The sequence below is a fragment of the Kogia breviceps genome, chromosome 1 (assembly GCF_026419965.1).
Source record: "Kogia breviceps isolate mKogBre1 chromosome 1, mKogBre1 haplotype 1, whole genome shotgun sequence".
NCBI classification, from domain to species: Eukaryota; Metazoa; Chordata; class Mammalia; order Artiodactyla; family Physeteridae; genus Kogia; species Kogia breviceps.
The window spans coordinates 21,510,277-21,526,301 of record NC_081310.1 but is presented as its reverse complement, the minus strand read 5'-3'; the positions used below and the strand labels follow the sequence as shown (position 1 = coordinate 21,526,301).

The window sequence follows — 16,025 nt, the reverse complement described above, 5'->3', positions numbered from 1 at the left end:
CTATACTAGTACTTGTGAAAGTAAATGATGGACAGTATTTAGTCTGAGTTTTTCCAACCCTCAGATCAGGGTTAAACTCCTAACCTGCATAGAAAGCACTCTGAAGTTTTACATAAGAATGAAAGAGTTCTTGCTCCTCGGAAATAACCATTGATGATTGGAAGGTCTTCCCTATAATCTTCTAAAAACAAAACAAAACTTTGATTCTGTGCTCTTCCTGGTTATTACTGCCCACGCCCCCCTCCCCCCTCCGTAGAGCTAACTTCTTAAAATAGTTGCCTTTCTTACTACTTCTTCACCCTTCAGATTTCTGTAGTATTAGGGTTTATGCAGCCAACACAACACCAGAACTGTTCCTGATGTTGGTAAAGAACAACATCTTTATTAAATCCAATGGCTACTTTCCAGCCTACATCTTAGCATTTCTATAGCATCTGACTGCTTTGCCTTGAAGCTTTTCCTTTGACTTCCAAAACCTTCCAGACTCGGTTTTACTCCTGGCTACTCCCCAGGCTCCTCCTCTTTCCCTGTCCCTTTAATAAGTTTGTGTTCCAGAACTATGTTTCTTTTCTCACCCTACTCTTCCTGTTGAGGTTATACTTACATGATTCTAATGACCCCTAGGTCTGGGCTAGAGCTACAGAACTATCTCCTAAGCCTTAGACCTTAATACAACAGTGTGGATATTACTCAAGTACCGTAAGTGCAACATCTCAAACAAGAATTTCCCTCCGCTCTCACTGATCCCTGCAAAGTCTGTTTTTCCTATTGAATTCCCTCTCTCAGTGAAAGGCTTCCATCTACCCAGTTTCTCCAAGGAGTCAGCCTTGACTTTTCACTCTGGGGAGACACTAAGTGGGAAGATAGGTGTCAGGCACTAACTAAGTCAGTGTGTATAGTCTTTAGAGTGAGTTGTGCCCTTTATTGCTGAACTGGGAAAATAGAACCTAAATTTTATGTAATTGCTGGTGTTCCTCACTCATCTGAAAGTCTTCAAAATAAAAGTTGATATTTTTTATTGTTTGTTTTACTCCCTTTTAGAAACTACATTTTAGCACTGAAACTAGAAAACTGTATTTTCAGCATTAAATCTTAGCATTTAAATCTAAATTCCGGCCTTCTTTAATCTCTGGAGAATAAAGAATTGATTATGAAAATGTGAACTGTAACTTTTTAAAATCTTGATCAGCACTGAAGAAATTTCATTAGATTGTATATTATTTATATTTTTCACAATTCATGCATACATATTTTTGGTGAAATTTGATCAGTAAGGGACAGGAATTTTCTTGTTAAATAATTCTGTGGGGTTTTTTCCACCAGCAAACAGTGGAAGAATGTTTTCCCAGATAGCTGCTTATAGGTATTATTTTTTGTAAAGGATCATAAAATATGTATAGAGTGTTAAGATTTATAAAATGTTAAGGTTGAGCTTGATTAAAATGCTCCTTTTTTTCAGTTTGATTTGGGAAGGTACTGATATTTTTAACAAATCTTAAAATTTTAAATTTACTTGAAAACAAAGACATGTAAACTCTATCACTTTATATACTCTAAAATTAGCCTTTTAATAAACTAGAGGTTGTTAGTCTTTTTAAAAGATTATTTAAGTAATAATAAAATAATGACAATTTAAATACCACCTTGACATTCAGATACAACTGACTGTCAATAATCTGGTTGCCTTGCACCCTATAATTTTGATTATGAATCATTCCTTCCTTAAGGACATTTTGCTACTCTGATTTTAGATATATCTTTATTCATGATCGTTAGCCATTTGAATTATTGTGTGTTTTATGCCTAGATATATAGTGTTTCTCACTGAATAAATATTGACTATTACCCATAGGAGGGGGAAAAATCATTTTTGATATAGAAGTACTTGATTGAAATTTTATCCAGCAGTGTCTTGAAAAATATGATTTGAAAAATGATATTTGGAAAGAAAACTGACCCTGGAGTCAGCTATAGGTTTAAATCCTAGTTCAGTTATTTATCAGTTTGATATCTGTTAAGTTACTTGCTCTCCTTGAGCCTCCTGAAAATGGGGCTACTACTTGCCTTGCCAAGGCAGTTTTGAGAATTAACACTACTGTATGTAAAGCATGTAGCGCAGTCCTTGGCATCTAGTAGGTGCTTAATAAATGTAAATTGGAATTAACTATGTTTCAGTTCAGATATAGACTAATATTTTAATATTAAAGCAATTTATAGTTAGACAGTCTAAAAGTTTAAAGCAGTCTCGAAGTAGCCAACTGCTAAGGTACATTACCATGTGTGCCAGATAAAGAATGTTCATTTAATTTACTTTTAAATACATATTGCTGATCAGGCTGGTGAATTGACAGAATATGTTTTTAAATTATAGATTGGTTGGGGGAAAAAAAATAAGGAAGACCATTTTTTAAAACAAACTTAAAAGTTTACCCATTAATGTTTAAGTAACTTTTTTATAATACAGATCTGTACTGTCCCAACAGTAGCCATTAATTACATGTAGCCATTTAAATGTAAAGGAAGAGTCATTCAAATTAAAATTAAATGAAAAAAATCTAAGTTCCTCAAGTGTGCTAGCCACCTTTCTAGTGCGCTAGCCACCTTTCAAGTGCTCAATGGCCACATACAGGTAGGGTTATCAGATTGGACAGTACGGTTATATAACATTGGTATTATCACAGAAAGCTCTACTGGACAGTTCTGATGTAGAAACTGGAAAAGGATAGAATGGTTTCTAAAAGTGAGTGCTTAATGAGAATAGTCATTCTTAGGATAATGTTATCCTCTTTAACTTAGGAAAGTTAATCATAGAATTCTTTACCCTTAATGTATAAAAACTGCAACTTACAAAGTACTGGCTGAGCATCAGACTCAGTCTAAATGCTTTACATTCATTATCTCATCCTTGTAAAAGGAATTCTATAATGCAAGTACCCTTGTCTGTCTTTATGACTGGAAAAATTGATATTTAGAGAGATTAAATAAGTTTCCCAGGATCACAGCTAGTAAGTGGCCAGGATTTGAACCTAAGTCTCTCAGACTCTACTGCTCCCATTCTTAAGGCTTTACTCTTGACCACTGCAGCCTCTACCATGTATTGCACTTCTCCTGTGCTGTCCCCACAATAATACTAGTAATCACTTTTGAATAGCTGTTACATTCCAGCAACTTCAGATGTGTTTCTCATCCTTACAGGAACCCTAAGAACCTTGTTAGGTATATATTCATCTCTTTTTATAGATGAGAGAACTGAGACTCGAGGAGTTAAATGACTTGGCAAAGATATTAAAGCTTGTGACCCAAAATTGTCTGGCTACAGGGCCTGTCCTGTTTGTTACGCCAAGTTGCTTTTATATAAATGGAAATGTACATTATTTCTTCTAGAACAGCCTGATGCCAGCCCACTTATACAGACAAATATGAAGCCCTGATTGTTAATTTTTATTTATATGAATTGACTTAATCAGACCAAAAATTCTCTTTAATCTTGAGGGTTGGGGGGAAAGGATAAATTGTAAATTGAAGCAGACTTTAGGTTACTGATTTCCCCTAAGATAGCCTTGACTAATGTTATAGTATTTTCTTTTTCAATATAACCAATATAAATGTGATTCTTAGGATTTAACAAATGCATTCATATCTTATTTTGAAAGATTTTGGTCTTCAAAGAAGTTTCATCAGTTGTTTAACCTTTTTCATTATTATTACTCTTAATCTATTTTAAAAGAATAATTACTTGTGGACTTATTTGTTTTAGGAGGCAGTTCCCATGTTATACTCAGCAGATACTTACGGAGCATTGTAATGAAGTGTGGTTCTGTAAATTCTCTAACGATGGCACTAAACTAGCAACAGGATCAAAAGATACGACAGTTATCATATGGCAAGTTGATCCGGTATGTACTCCAGTATGAGTGTTTAGATTGCAAAAAGTAGTTTTTAATCTGATTGATTGAGTACATATTTTTAAAGTATGTGTATATAAATAGCATTCTTTTCCAAGAGCATTTTTTGTCATCTTTATCGTGTCTTATCTCTTTCTGTGTTGTTTAGGTAATATATACAGATTAATATTATCAAAATTGTTGAACGTTATGTGCTAGGATTGTACTTAGTCTGTGCGTGCATTATCTAGTTTTATCCTCTGAATAACGCTGTGAGATTCTAATATCTCCTGTTTTCTGATGAGGAAACCAAGATAAAAGTTAAATGCCCAGGCCCTCACAGCTTATAAGTGGCAGAGTTAGACTTAAATCCAGGAATACTTTTACTCCAGACCTACTGCTCTTAATGTCTCTGCCAGTTTGTTATCTTTGTTAATACTTGATTTACAGATTAATACAGTGTCCATTCTGTCACTGGTTAGAAAAGACTCGTTACCATTTTGCCTTCTGAAGCCCTTCATTATCTTCTGTAATTTGTGGAACCTCTGTTAAACACCCCCCATCTCTTCCTCCCCCAGTGATACATACGAAAAGTACTGTATTCTGGGTTTAAAATTCTAAGTTCTCTGTAAAATTAGATTTGTCTTTGTTTATAACCAGATTTGTAGAAATAAGTGTTTCCATTTCTTTCAGCCAGTTAAACATTTATCGAGCAATCAAGGAAGTACATGACTTCAAATAGGTTAGGGAGATGTATTTGGTATAGGAGTCATTCACTTAAAATCAGAAATTATAAATAATCTTATTTTAAAATTTAGAATTAGAATATGATATTAGCCCACAATAAAGTTTTGAACTTCTATGTTGAAAAAATAGAGAAAGGGGGCCATAGAAGGAAATATTTTAAAAAGAAGAGAATCAAATTTGAGAGCATACATCAATTCTTGTGTACCTGCAATACGCTATGAAGAAAGGTAAATAAGATCTACTCTTTGCCTTAAATCAGGCATTCTTTCCCTTTCATTGTACCATGTACTCTGGCAGTCTGAACCCTGTGGACTCCTCCTCAGAATAATGTTTTTAAATGCATAAACCAAAACACATAGGAAGCCCAAGTATATATTATGTATTAACTACAAAGGAAACCCAATTATATTGAAATATAGTTATCAAAATAGTACAAAAACAGATAACAGTATAGTAATAATGCTGCTTTTTTATTAACATAGTAAGTAACAAATTCTAGCAGCAGATCTGATAGAATTTTGAAGTAGTGACAAGCACAAATAATATTTTGAGATACCTGCACCAACCATAATATGATTTGAAGATATTTGAGATTTCCATTATTAACAGTCACCTAATACGACCTAATACAATACTTGATACTACCTTGCTTGTTAAGTGCCTGCATTCAAGATGGAAGGAAATAACTGAACTTCAGTCTGTGGTTAGTGAAAATAAAGGTGTGCATTTTCAAGTAAAGGACTGCTGCTTCTATCCCTGGATGACTCCTTTAGATCTCAGGTTAAGAACCTCTGTGAAAGGAATACACAGTTTAGAAAGGGAAATTAAATACATTGAAATAAGAATCATACAATATATGTAAAGTATTGTGAAAGCACCAAGTAGCTTCACAGGTTAGGAGTACCTCATTTGAGGCTTGCTGTGCATAGCACAGGTGGAGACAGGAAAAGGAAGAGAGGGACCTTCCCTTCCTCTCTCCCCACCCCCAGGTAAGAGAATAGGATGACTAAGGCAAAGCATGGGAAAAATGACTAGAAAAATAGGTTGGAATCCAATCATAGCCTTTGAATACTATTATGAGGAGTATTTTTGTTCAGTAGTTATTTGCAAGGTATCTGAAAAGAAAGCAACAATATCAAAACTTTTTTTATTATGTTTTTTCTTCTAGCAGCAGTGTGTAAGAGTCCCTTTTGTTTAGCAAGTATTTATTGAGTGGCACGCTGCTGTGTGCCAGGCCTTTTGATAGAGAGAAGTCACCCTGGGCTCCTGATAATACAGTGTGCTGGAACTGGAAAGCAAGGGAAAGTTTAGACAAGTGAAGTCTTGGGTGAAGGAGAAGTAAATAATTATTTAGGCAAAACCAGTTACACCTGGTCCTTGGGTGAAAGGTAATGTGGCTGGACATTTGGACAAAGAGATTTTGTAGACTAGGAGATGAGGTTAGTGAAGTAAGTCGCAACCAGATCGAGGAGGATCTTTGTACACTAAGGAGTTCAGACTTTTATGCCAATGTTTCCCAAAGTGTTTCTGTGAGAATACTGTTTATGTAAGATGTTAATAGGTGTTATATGTAAAGGGCTTTTATGGCCAGATTAGCTGGGGAAATGCAGAGTTAATGCTTACAGTCATAGACTTTGGTATCGTGATAGTTCGTTATGTCTGTGTCAAAGACTATTTGAAAAACTTGTTAAGAAAATTGGTGCTCTTTTGGAATATGTGTGTACTTTTAATGGATAGAAAAAAGAATGTATAGAGAACCTTAAGATTTCAATTGGTGTGATTCCAATGCCTAGTTTCCTTTAACAGGTTTTCTTACCTTTGCCCCCCAAAAGGAATTCCCCTGCCCAAAATCCAAGCAAAGTTAAGTGGGTTCCATGAACACAGTATTTACGGCTTGGAATAACTTACTATAGAGATATTGTACTTCGGAAGATACAATATTAATATTCTCATTTGTTTTCAACTTCTTCTTTTACAGCAGCGGTCCCCAACCTTTTTGGCACCAGGGACCGGTTTCGTGGAAGACAGTTTTTCCACGGGGTGGGGACGGGGGGGAGATGGTTCAGGCGGGGATGCGAGCAATGGGGAGCGACCGGGAGCGGCAGGTGAAGCTTCGCTGGCTCGCCCGCCGCTTGCCTCCTGCTGTGCGGCCTGGTTCCTAACAGGCTGCAGACCGGTGTCGGTCCGGGGGTTGGGGACCCCTGTTTTACAGGGTTGTATTTTTTAATTAATGTGCATGAAACAGTTAGTTTTGGGGTTTTGGTTTTTCTTTTTAATTGGAGTGTAATCGCTTTACTATGTTGTGGTAGTTTCTCCTGTACAACGAAGTGAATCAGCTGTATGTATACATATATCCCCTTCCTCTTGGACCTCCCTCCCATCCCCTCCCCCCATCCCACCCGTCTAGGTCATCACGGAGCACCAAGCTGAGCTCCCCGTGCTACACGGCAGGTTCCCGCTAGCTATCTGTTCTGCGCATGGTAGTGTATTTATGTCAAACCTAATCTCCCAATTCATCCCACCCTCTCCTTCCCCACTGTGTCCACATGTCCATTCTCTACGTCTACGTCTCTCTTCCTGCCCTGGAAATACGTTCGTCTGTACTATTTTTCTAGATTTCACATATATGTGTTAATATACAATATTCATTTTTCTCTTTCTGACTTACTTTACTTTGTATGACAGACTCTAGGTCCAGCCACATTTCTACAAATGACCCAATATCATTCCTTTTTATGACTGAGTAATATTCCATTGTATTATATGTACCACATCTTTATCCATTCATCTGTCGATGGACATTTAGTTTTTGAGTTAAATACTTCTGTAGTCCTAGTAGTTTGTCATTAGTTTAGAAGCAAATCTTTGTGTAGATCTAGCACCACTATGAATGAAAGTTTGCTTCTAGAAGATCCTGAACTAGTCCAAAAGACTTGACTTGCTTATTAAATTATGCAAGCCACTTTGACCTAATGGTACTGTGATCTGATACTCCATACCTATTGTCATCTTTCCGAAGAAGGGTCAGAAGTAATTACATTGTGAGCTGTTGAATTTTGTCAAACAAATTCCCAGTCTTGTTTTAGCGGGCTAGTTCCAGACCCATTTCTAACTGCTTGTGGGTCATCACCGTTGGAATTTCCCCCAGGCTTAAAAGTGGTCCGTAAGTCTTTAGCCAAATTCCTGCTTCCTCTATTCACTGTCCGTATCCATCCTTATCCCCTGAAACAGAAATTTAGAGGTTATCTTTGAACATTTCTTGTCTCATCCTGTCATGTCAGTTTTATGTCCCGTGTGTATTTTGATCTGACCTCTTTCAGTCCTGACATGTTAGTTTAGGGCCTCATTTTTGGTCTTAACTATATGGCTGCTGTGCTGGCTCACTAGGGGGGTCCTCATGCTGTGTCTCTTCGTTCTGATTCATCTTCCACACTGTTGTATGAGTTCTCTTCCTAAAACCAAGTATATTATGTATTCCCAAGCTTAAAAATCATAAGTGGCTCTTCACTCACAGGATAAAATTTAACCCTTTAGCCTAAAATAATGATGTCAGGTTTTCCAGTCTTGTCACTTGCCACTTCAATGTTTGCACTATATATAGTTCATCCTGTAAAGCTTCAGAGTTGGGCACCTCAGGTTCAAATCCCTGGTGGTACCTGGTATCAACAAAGGCAAGTTTGTAACCTTTCTGCACCTTCAGTTCCTTCCCTGAAATACAGGAGAGGAGAATTAATACTTAACCTTTTAGATTTATGAGGTTTAAATGAGATATTGTTTGTGGATAGTGCTATTACTGATCAGCACTAAATAAGTGATAGCTCTGCTGGTGGGAGTGAAAAACGGTTCAAACACTTGGAAAACAGTACGGCAGCTCCTCAAAATGTTTAGCACAGAGTTGGCATATGACCCAGCAATTCTACTCCTATCTATAGACGCAAGAGAAATAAAGACAGGTCTGCACAAAAACTCGTACATAGTTGTAGCAACATTATTCATAATAGCCCAAAAGTGGAAGCAATCCAGATGTTGCAAAATACGGTGTAGTCGTAAAATGGAATGTTATTCAGCAACTGAAAGGCATAAAGTACTGTTATATTCCACAACATGGATGAACCTGAAAACATCACGCTAAGTGAAAGAAGCCAATTACAAAAGACTTAGATGTTGTATGATTTCATTTATATGGACTGTCCAGAACAGGCAAATCCATAGAGTAAGTCGGGTTGCCAGCGCTGGAGGGAGGGAGAATGGGAAATAACTGCTAATGAGTATGGGGGTTCTTTTTGGGGTGATGAAAATGTTCTCAAGTTAGGTAGTAGTGATGGTTGCACAATCTGTGAATATACTAAAAGCCACTGAATCATATACTTTAAAAAGGGTGAATTTTATGGTAAGTTATATCTCACTAAAACTGTCTTTAAAAGGAGGGGGTTAGCTTCTATTATACCTGTTTTCAGTTTCCTTGAAAGCCTCATAAGGACAAGGTCTGTGTCATCTTTATTTCCATCTAGCACACAATGCCCTTGTGTGTAGTAGATGCTTAACAGATACTGCAGCATGAACGAGTCTTTATGAAGCAAGCTGTTAGAGCTTCAGTTGCAGGGGAAATTGGTGAAATCTGTGGAAATGTCCTCAGATTAAATTATATTATCAAAGTGCATCTTGGCAGCTGTTTAAGTTCTTGTGCCTAAAAACCAGGGACTTTAGGAATTGGAGTTAACTAAGTTGTCTTGTTTTCCCTCCTAGGATACACACCTGCTAAAACTGCTTAAAACTTTAGAAGGACATGCTTACGGTGTTTCTTACATTGCATGGAGTCCAGATGACACCTATCTTGTTGCTTGTGGCCCGGATGACTGCTCTGAGCTTTGGCTTTGGAATGTACAAGTGAGCAAATTTCCTCCTTGGTTTATTCTTCAAAGTATAGTCATACTGCATGTGTTCATTGTAACTTTATTCATGGTCTGTAGACCAGCATCATTCAACCTAAATTACCATGATGTATCTCTTGTAAAAGATAATTTGTCAAATGGAACCCAGGTGTCCAGATTTATACTAAATTGAAATATTATGTTGAGCATAGTAGCATTTTTGACAGAATGATCAGCCGGTATTTTTAGGGATGTTGTACTTTGTAGTGTATAATTTGTACTCTTTACTGTAGTACTTTGTACCTCAAAAAAGACTTTACAGTTGTTTTACAGTTGCACAATTGTACACGAAACTTACCTTTCAAGTGTGAAAACATTGACATTATACCAAATTTTCCATTCTGATGGCAATTGCACCATCTCCTTGCCTATATTTAATGTTCCAATCTCGTTTAGTAAATTTAAATTACGTTTTCAGTACTTATTATTAAGGGTTTTATTACAGTTTCTAAATGAAAACTTGAACACTTTATCTAGGGTCCCATTTTAGGAAAAACTCAGCCCTAAGTTCACTCCATTCTCTACAGACTCTATTTTGGAAACCTTGTAGTTATCATTTAAAATTATTTTTTAAACTTCTATAAGGTGACTGGTTAGGTGATTTTGCGGGAGGAAGGGTTTTTTTTTTGTTTTTTGTTTTTGTTTTTTTTAATAACAGACGTTTCTTTTCTTGTTTTTTTTGTTTGTTTGTTTGTTTGGGTTTTTTTGCTGCGCTGCGCGGCATGTGGGATCTTAGTTCCCCGACCAGGGATCAGACCCCTGCCCCCTGCAGTGGAAGCACTGAATCTTAACCACTGGACCACCAGGGAAGTCCCATTCTTTGGTTTTTTAACCTCTAGGCAGGTGAATAGTTCAGGCTGTGGGTTTGGGTGTAAAAGTGTAAGTTGATGGGATATGGTTTTGAGTTTGAGGACCTATAAGTAAGTTGATTTTTACCAAGAGAGTGAAGATAGAGCTCCATAGAAATGACTCAAACAATAAGATGGTATAGAGGACAGATGAATACTAAGATGTACCTGAAGATGATGCGCCATAAATCTAATTCTACAGTGAGATTTCTATTTCAACCCAGCTTTTTATTAAGAAAATTTCCAAACACTGAGAAAGGTTGAAAGATGAGTACAGTGATGACAGTGATGACCTATATGCCGGCCACCCTAGATTCAACAGATGTTACTAACATTTTGTTACATATTGTGTGTACATACATACATACATGTATGCATACAAATGTACATACTTATATATATATATATATATATATCCATCCCAAAACATCTGGCAGTAAATTAAGATGATATTTTACTCCTTAATATTTAAGCACCTATCTCCTAAAAAATAACAGTCTCCTACATAATCAAATGCCATTATCTTATCTAAGAACATTAACTTTAATTCTCTCATGTCGAATATTCATTTCATAATTTTAAAATCCTCAGTTGTTCCCAAAATGTCTTTATGCCATTTTTATCAAACCAGTGTTGAATCAGTGTTGTATTTGTGATTGGGCTTGTGGGGGGTGGCAAAGCACAGAATAGATTGGGTGGCTTCTCAGTGAAACAGGCTTGAAGTGAATCTGACCTAAACGACAATTTTTTTTTTCCATTAAAGTTTTTTTCCCCCCTCAAAGGGAGGAGAGGTACATAGTCATAATCCTATAATACTCAATTTATAGGGCCTGTGTAGTCTTCCTTTGAGTCAATTTTGAATTTCTGGACAGTTAAACTATGTTCTAGCTTAACTGTTTTACTGTGCATTATGTTACATAGACTTGTTCTAAAAGAGTGGTTCTTTTAAGTCAGTTTTCAAATTGCTCCTTTGTGTTTTTAGGTAGATTCCTAATTACAGGTTTCCCCTGCTACCTGAAAAGTAGAGTTTCCCGTGAAATGTTTCATAAGCTGAAATGGCGTAAAGCAGCGGTCCCCAACCTTTTTGGCACCAGGGACCGGTTTCATGGAAGACAGTTTTTCCACGGATGGGGCGGGTAGGGGAAGGGGATGGCTCAGGCGGTACTGCGAGCCGTGAGCCGTGAGGAGCAGCAGACGAAGCTTCCCTCACCTGCCTGCCGCTCCCCTCCTGCTGTGCGGCCCGGTTCCTAACAGGCCAGGGACTGGTACTTGTGTGCAGCCCGGGGGTTGGGGACCCCTGGCGTAAAGTGAAGAAGCAGTTAACCTTAGGACACATCTGACTAATGGATGCACAAAAGAAATCAAGATAAAGCACAGACGCTTCCATAGTTCAAAGCCACGGCAGCTTGATGCTGAGATGCTGAGCGTAGTTCCTGGCAAGGAGCCTTTGCAATGCCACTCTCACTCTTCAGGGTTTGTGCTGCCTCTGTGACAACTCATTGCAAAACACTGAACACTACTTTCCCTTTTCACGGCCTTTTTTTGTAAAAGCAAAAATCCTCTTCGGATGTCTTTTGGTTAGCAACAACAGGTACTGATGTAGGTCTTTGTGAAAGCCACTTGGCGGAAAGTGAACTTTCGAAAAGCAGGGGATACCTGTAATGGCCTCATACACTCACGGTCCTGAGCATAACAGAGAAAAAGACCATTTCTGCCTTCACAACTTAGTGTATTAACATATTTGTGAATAGAAAATGCTGAGGATTTAGCTGTTGCATATGTATTTGTGTTTCTAAACTTTTATTTTTTACCTGTTTATATCGAGCAACCCCCCAAAATAGTGACTTGAGCAGTTAACAATATGGGGGAAGGATTTAAGATTGCCGAATTTTTTTTTTCTTTTTCAGTGTAGGGGAAACATTCTGGTTTTTGCACCCTCTTTGCTTCTATTACTTGGCCCCATTTCCTGATCATGCACTTTTTTTTTTTTTTTTTTTACTTTTGATTACCCATTTCTCACAGGAAAATTATGCCCATGTACTTTTTATTGTACCAAGGGCAGCTATTATCTCTCAGATCCTGTTTCTAATCCATGAGCAAAATGGAATCAAGACTAAATTAAATGGTATGTGTCTACCTTCTAAGTTGGATAACTTAGAAAAAATAACAGGAGGATATCTGAGGGTTGTAATCAACTAGTCTTGCTTAGTTGGGAATGCTTTAAAATGACTGTGCTAAACAGTACAAAAGTTCTTCATTCTTTTCTGTTACTTTTAAATGAAATAAAGTTATATATCAGAAAAATAATTTTTGTTTTTCTCTTCACATTTTCCCTACTACATTTTGAGCATCTTGAATATGAAGTTTAACATAATTTAGATTGCCTACACTCTTGGCCTAGTTTAAGGGCATAGTTTTTCTGCCTATTAATCGTGTTCTTAAGGAGTTGCTAATTGCATGAACTGCAATTAGAATAAAATTTATAAAGAACTATGAACTAAGGAGATGTGGAAACTCAGAAGGAATAGGTATGTAGTACTGGGCATTTCATTATCTTACTTGGGAAAAATTACATGTTTTAATTTATGAATGCAATTGATTTAAGACAAGAGTTCTATTGGAGTTCATCTCATCTCTTCTTTGGATCACATACGCCAGGCATTGTTTGACTCCTGAGTTTTCCTTCAAGTCCTTAATTTCTCTTCTGAGTGCTATAGTCTCTTTCTCTGAGGGCAATTTAAACAGTTTATTTCTCTAATTAGAAGTATTAAACTAAGCAGATATCCCAGTTACTATCTTTTTTTTTTTCCTTTGTACATTTCCTTTAGAAGAGTATCTTGAAGATCTCATCAACAGTTTTATTTCCTTGTAGACGGGAGAGCTAAGGACAAAAATGAGCCAGTCTCATGAAGACAGTTTAACAAGTGTGGCTTGGAATCCAGATGGGAAACGCTTTGTGACTGGAGGTCAGCGTGGGCAGTTTTATCAGTGTGTGAGTATTCAGTGCCCTCTTTCAAATGTTTGCTTATTTAAAAGCAAACTTGGTTTTGTAAAAATTAAGAATTCTTTTGACTTGATATCTTTTATAAAATATACTATATGAAGAGCTGCTTTGCCATCTTTCTGGAAAAGCACTGTCCAGTAGAACTTTCTGTGGATTTCTTTTTTTAACCATTTCAAGTGCATATACAAAATATAGGCTTTAAAAAAAAAAAAATTATTTATTTATTTATTTTGGGCTGTGTTGGGTCTTTGTTTCTCTGCAAGGGCTTTCTCCAGTTGCGGCGAGTGGGGGCCACTCTTCATCACTGTGCGCGGGCCTGTCACTGTTACGGCCTCTCCCGTTGCGGAGCACAGGCTCCAGACGCGCAGGCTCAGTAGTTGTAGCTCACGGGCTTAGTTGCTCCGTGGCATGTGGGATCTTCCCAGCCCAGGGCTCGAACCTGTGTTCCCTGCATTGGCAGGCAGATTTTTAACCACTCCGCCACCAGGGAAGCCCAAAATATAGGCTTTGAGTTCAGTAAAACATTAAAAAAAATTGTCCTACTAAACATTTTGTTCTTTTAAATAAGTTTCTAATGTGTAGGGACAAAAAGGTTTAGTATTTAATTTCTTTGGGGTTTTTTAACCCTTTGGATTTTTTTGTATCCCAAAAAAATGCTGAATTTCATGAGGAGACTATCTTTAAATATTTGAGGAATAAAAGTGATGATGAGTGTTACCAGAAAACTTTGCGGTCTTTATTTGAGGTATCTTCTAATCATTACCTGCCCTGTTAATCTTGGAGTGTTGGGATAATAAAAATTAATAGGTAAAAAGTCTATGACAAGGTAGACTGTGATACAAATCCTGCGTCATTACTCTGTATCTAGATTCCACATCTCATATCACTACCTAGCATGGTTCTAGTAGGCCCTTCTAGATTTTTTAAACTAAAATAAGATAATAAATCCCATCAAATCATTCAGTGTAGGTCATTTATCATAAAGACTTCTATGTAGCCACTACAAATTATCAATTTCACTAAGCTGGCTGCTAGACGCGTGGAATCTAGTGTCATGTTATCTCAGCATGGTTGTAAGCCATTTCTTTCTTTTTTTGTTTGTTTTTTTTCCAGTTGTCCCAACACTCTTTATTGATATACCCATGATTTTCCAATTCTTTTTTTAATTAATTAATTTTAATTTTGGCTGTGTTGGGTCTTCATTTCTGTGTGAGGGCTTTCTCTAGTTGCAGTAAGCGGGAGCCACTCTTCAACGTGGTGCGCGGGCCTCTCACTGTCGCTGCCTGTCTTGTCGCGGAGCACAGGCTCGAGACGCGCAGGCTCAGTAGTTGTGGCTCACGGGCAGTTCCTCTGCGGCATGTGGGATCTTCCCAGACCAGGGTTCGAACCTGTGTCCCCTGCAATGGCAGGAGGATTCTTAACCACTGCGCCACCAGGGAAGCCCCTAGTTCTTTTAAAAAGTTATTTCAAGTGGTCAATACCATTGTAATGTACTAATTTAGCATTTTATTTCTGGACTTTCTCTCCATGGGCTAATACTCTACTGCATTGATTGATTGATCTAATTGACATATAACATATTAGTTTCAAATGTACAACATAATGATTCAGTATTTGTATGTATTACAAAATGATTACCACAATAAGTCTAGTTAATGTCCATCACCATACAGTTACAAAAATTTTTTTTGTTATGATGAGGATTTTTAAGTTTTACTTTTAGCAACTTTCACATATACAATACAGTATTATTAACTATAGTCACCATGCTGTACATTTTAGCATTTAAGCCATCAGTTCTTAATTCCCTGTGTTCAAGACGCATATATGTTTCTGCTTACTTTGCCATCCCGTACAGTGTTTAAACCTTCAGGATACAGGACTTTGGTAGTTCCCTAATCTGTAAAATGGGAATGGGAATGCTTCTCAGAGCTTTGAATGTTCAATAAGATAATGATCCTAAGAGGTTTGCTCAGCACGTTAGACAAATTTGGTGACTTTTTAGAAAATGTCATAACAGATTCCTAAGTTCTATAAAGTTATAATTAATGTTTTAGTAATTGTTTTCCATATCACAACTTGTGAATATTATAGGACAAGTCCCAGTATAGTGAATTTTAAAGGAATGTTTGAATTATTTTCCAAAAGTTGTGAGACCTTAGAACTTAAGGATTCTTTCTTTCTTTGTATTTATTGTACTTAACTACGCATGGTAGGTTACTGAAGGGAAGATAGATTTACTCAGATTCTCCCCCTCCCCCTTAGGTATTGTTGTAATGAAATTTGACCTATATTCAAATTCTGATAATTAAAAACACTTATGGAACAATTAGGTTGAGATCAGTCTCCGGAAAAGACAAACATTACAAAAAGATATGCTAAGAGATTCTTTAGGTTTTGTTTGCTTTCTGAGTGCTTTTCAATAATGGAGTTAACAGTAATTTTTTCCTCAGGATTTAGATGGTAATCTCCTTGACTCCTGGGAAGGGGTGAGAGTGCAATGCCTTTGGTGCTTGAGTGACGGGAAGACTGTTTTGGCATCAGATACACACCAGCGAATTCGGGGATATAACTTCGAGGACCTTACAGATAGGAACATGTAACTATATTT

The 16,025-nt window shown here is 37.0% G+C and overlaps 1 protein-coding gene across 2 annotated transcripts in view; it reads left to right on the top strand.

The window, feature by feature from the left end:
* Positions 1-16,025, top strand: part of WDR26 (WD repeat domain 26) — a 42,833-nt gene that overhangs the window by 15,057 nt on the left and 11,751 nt on the right. For both annotated transcript variants that reach the window (XM_059069420.2, XM_059069427.2), the window contains exons 7-10: positions 3,758-3,896; positions 9,378-9,518; positions 13,283-13,402; positions 15,868-16,013. In XM_059069420.2, coding sequence (XP_058925403.1) covers positions 3,758-3,896; positions 9,378-9,518; positions 13,283-13,402; positions 15,868-16,013 — 546 coding nt within the window. The remainder of the gene's footprint in view (positions 1-3,757; positions 3,897-9,377; positions 9,519-13,282; positions 13,403-15,867; positions 16,014-16,025) is intronic.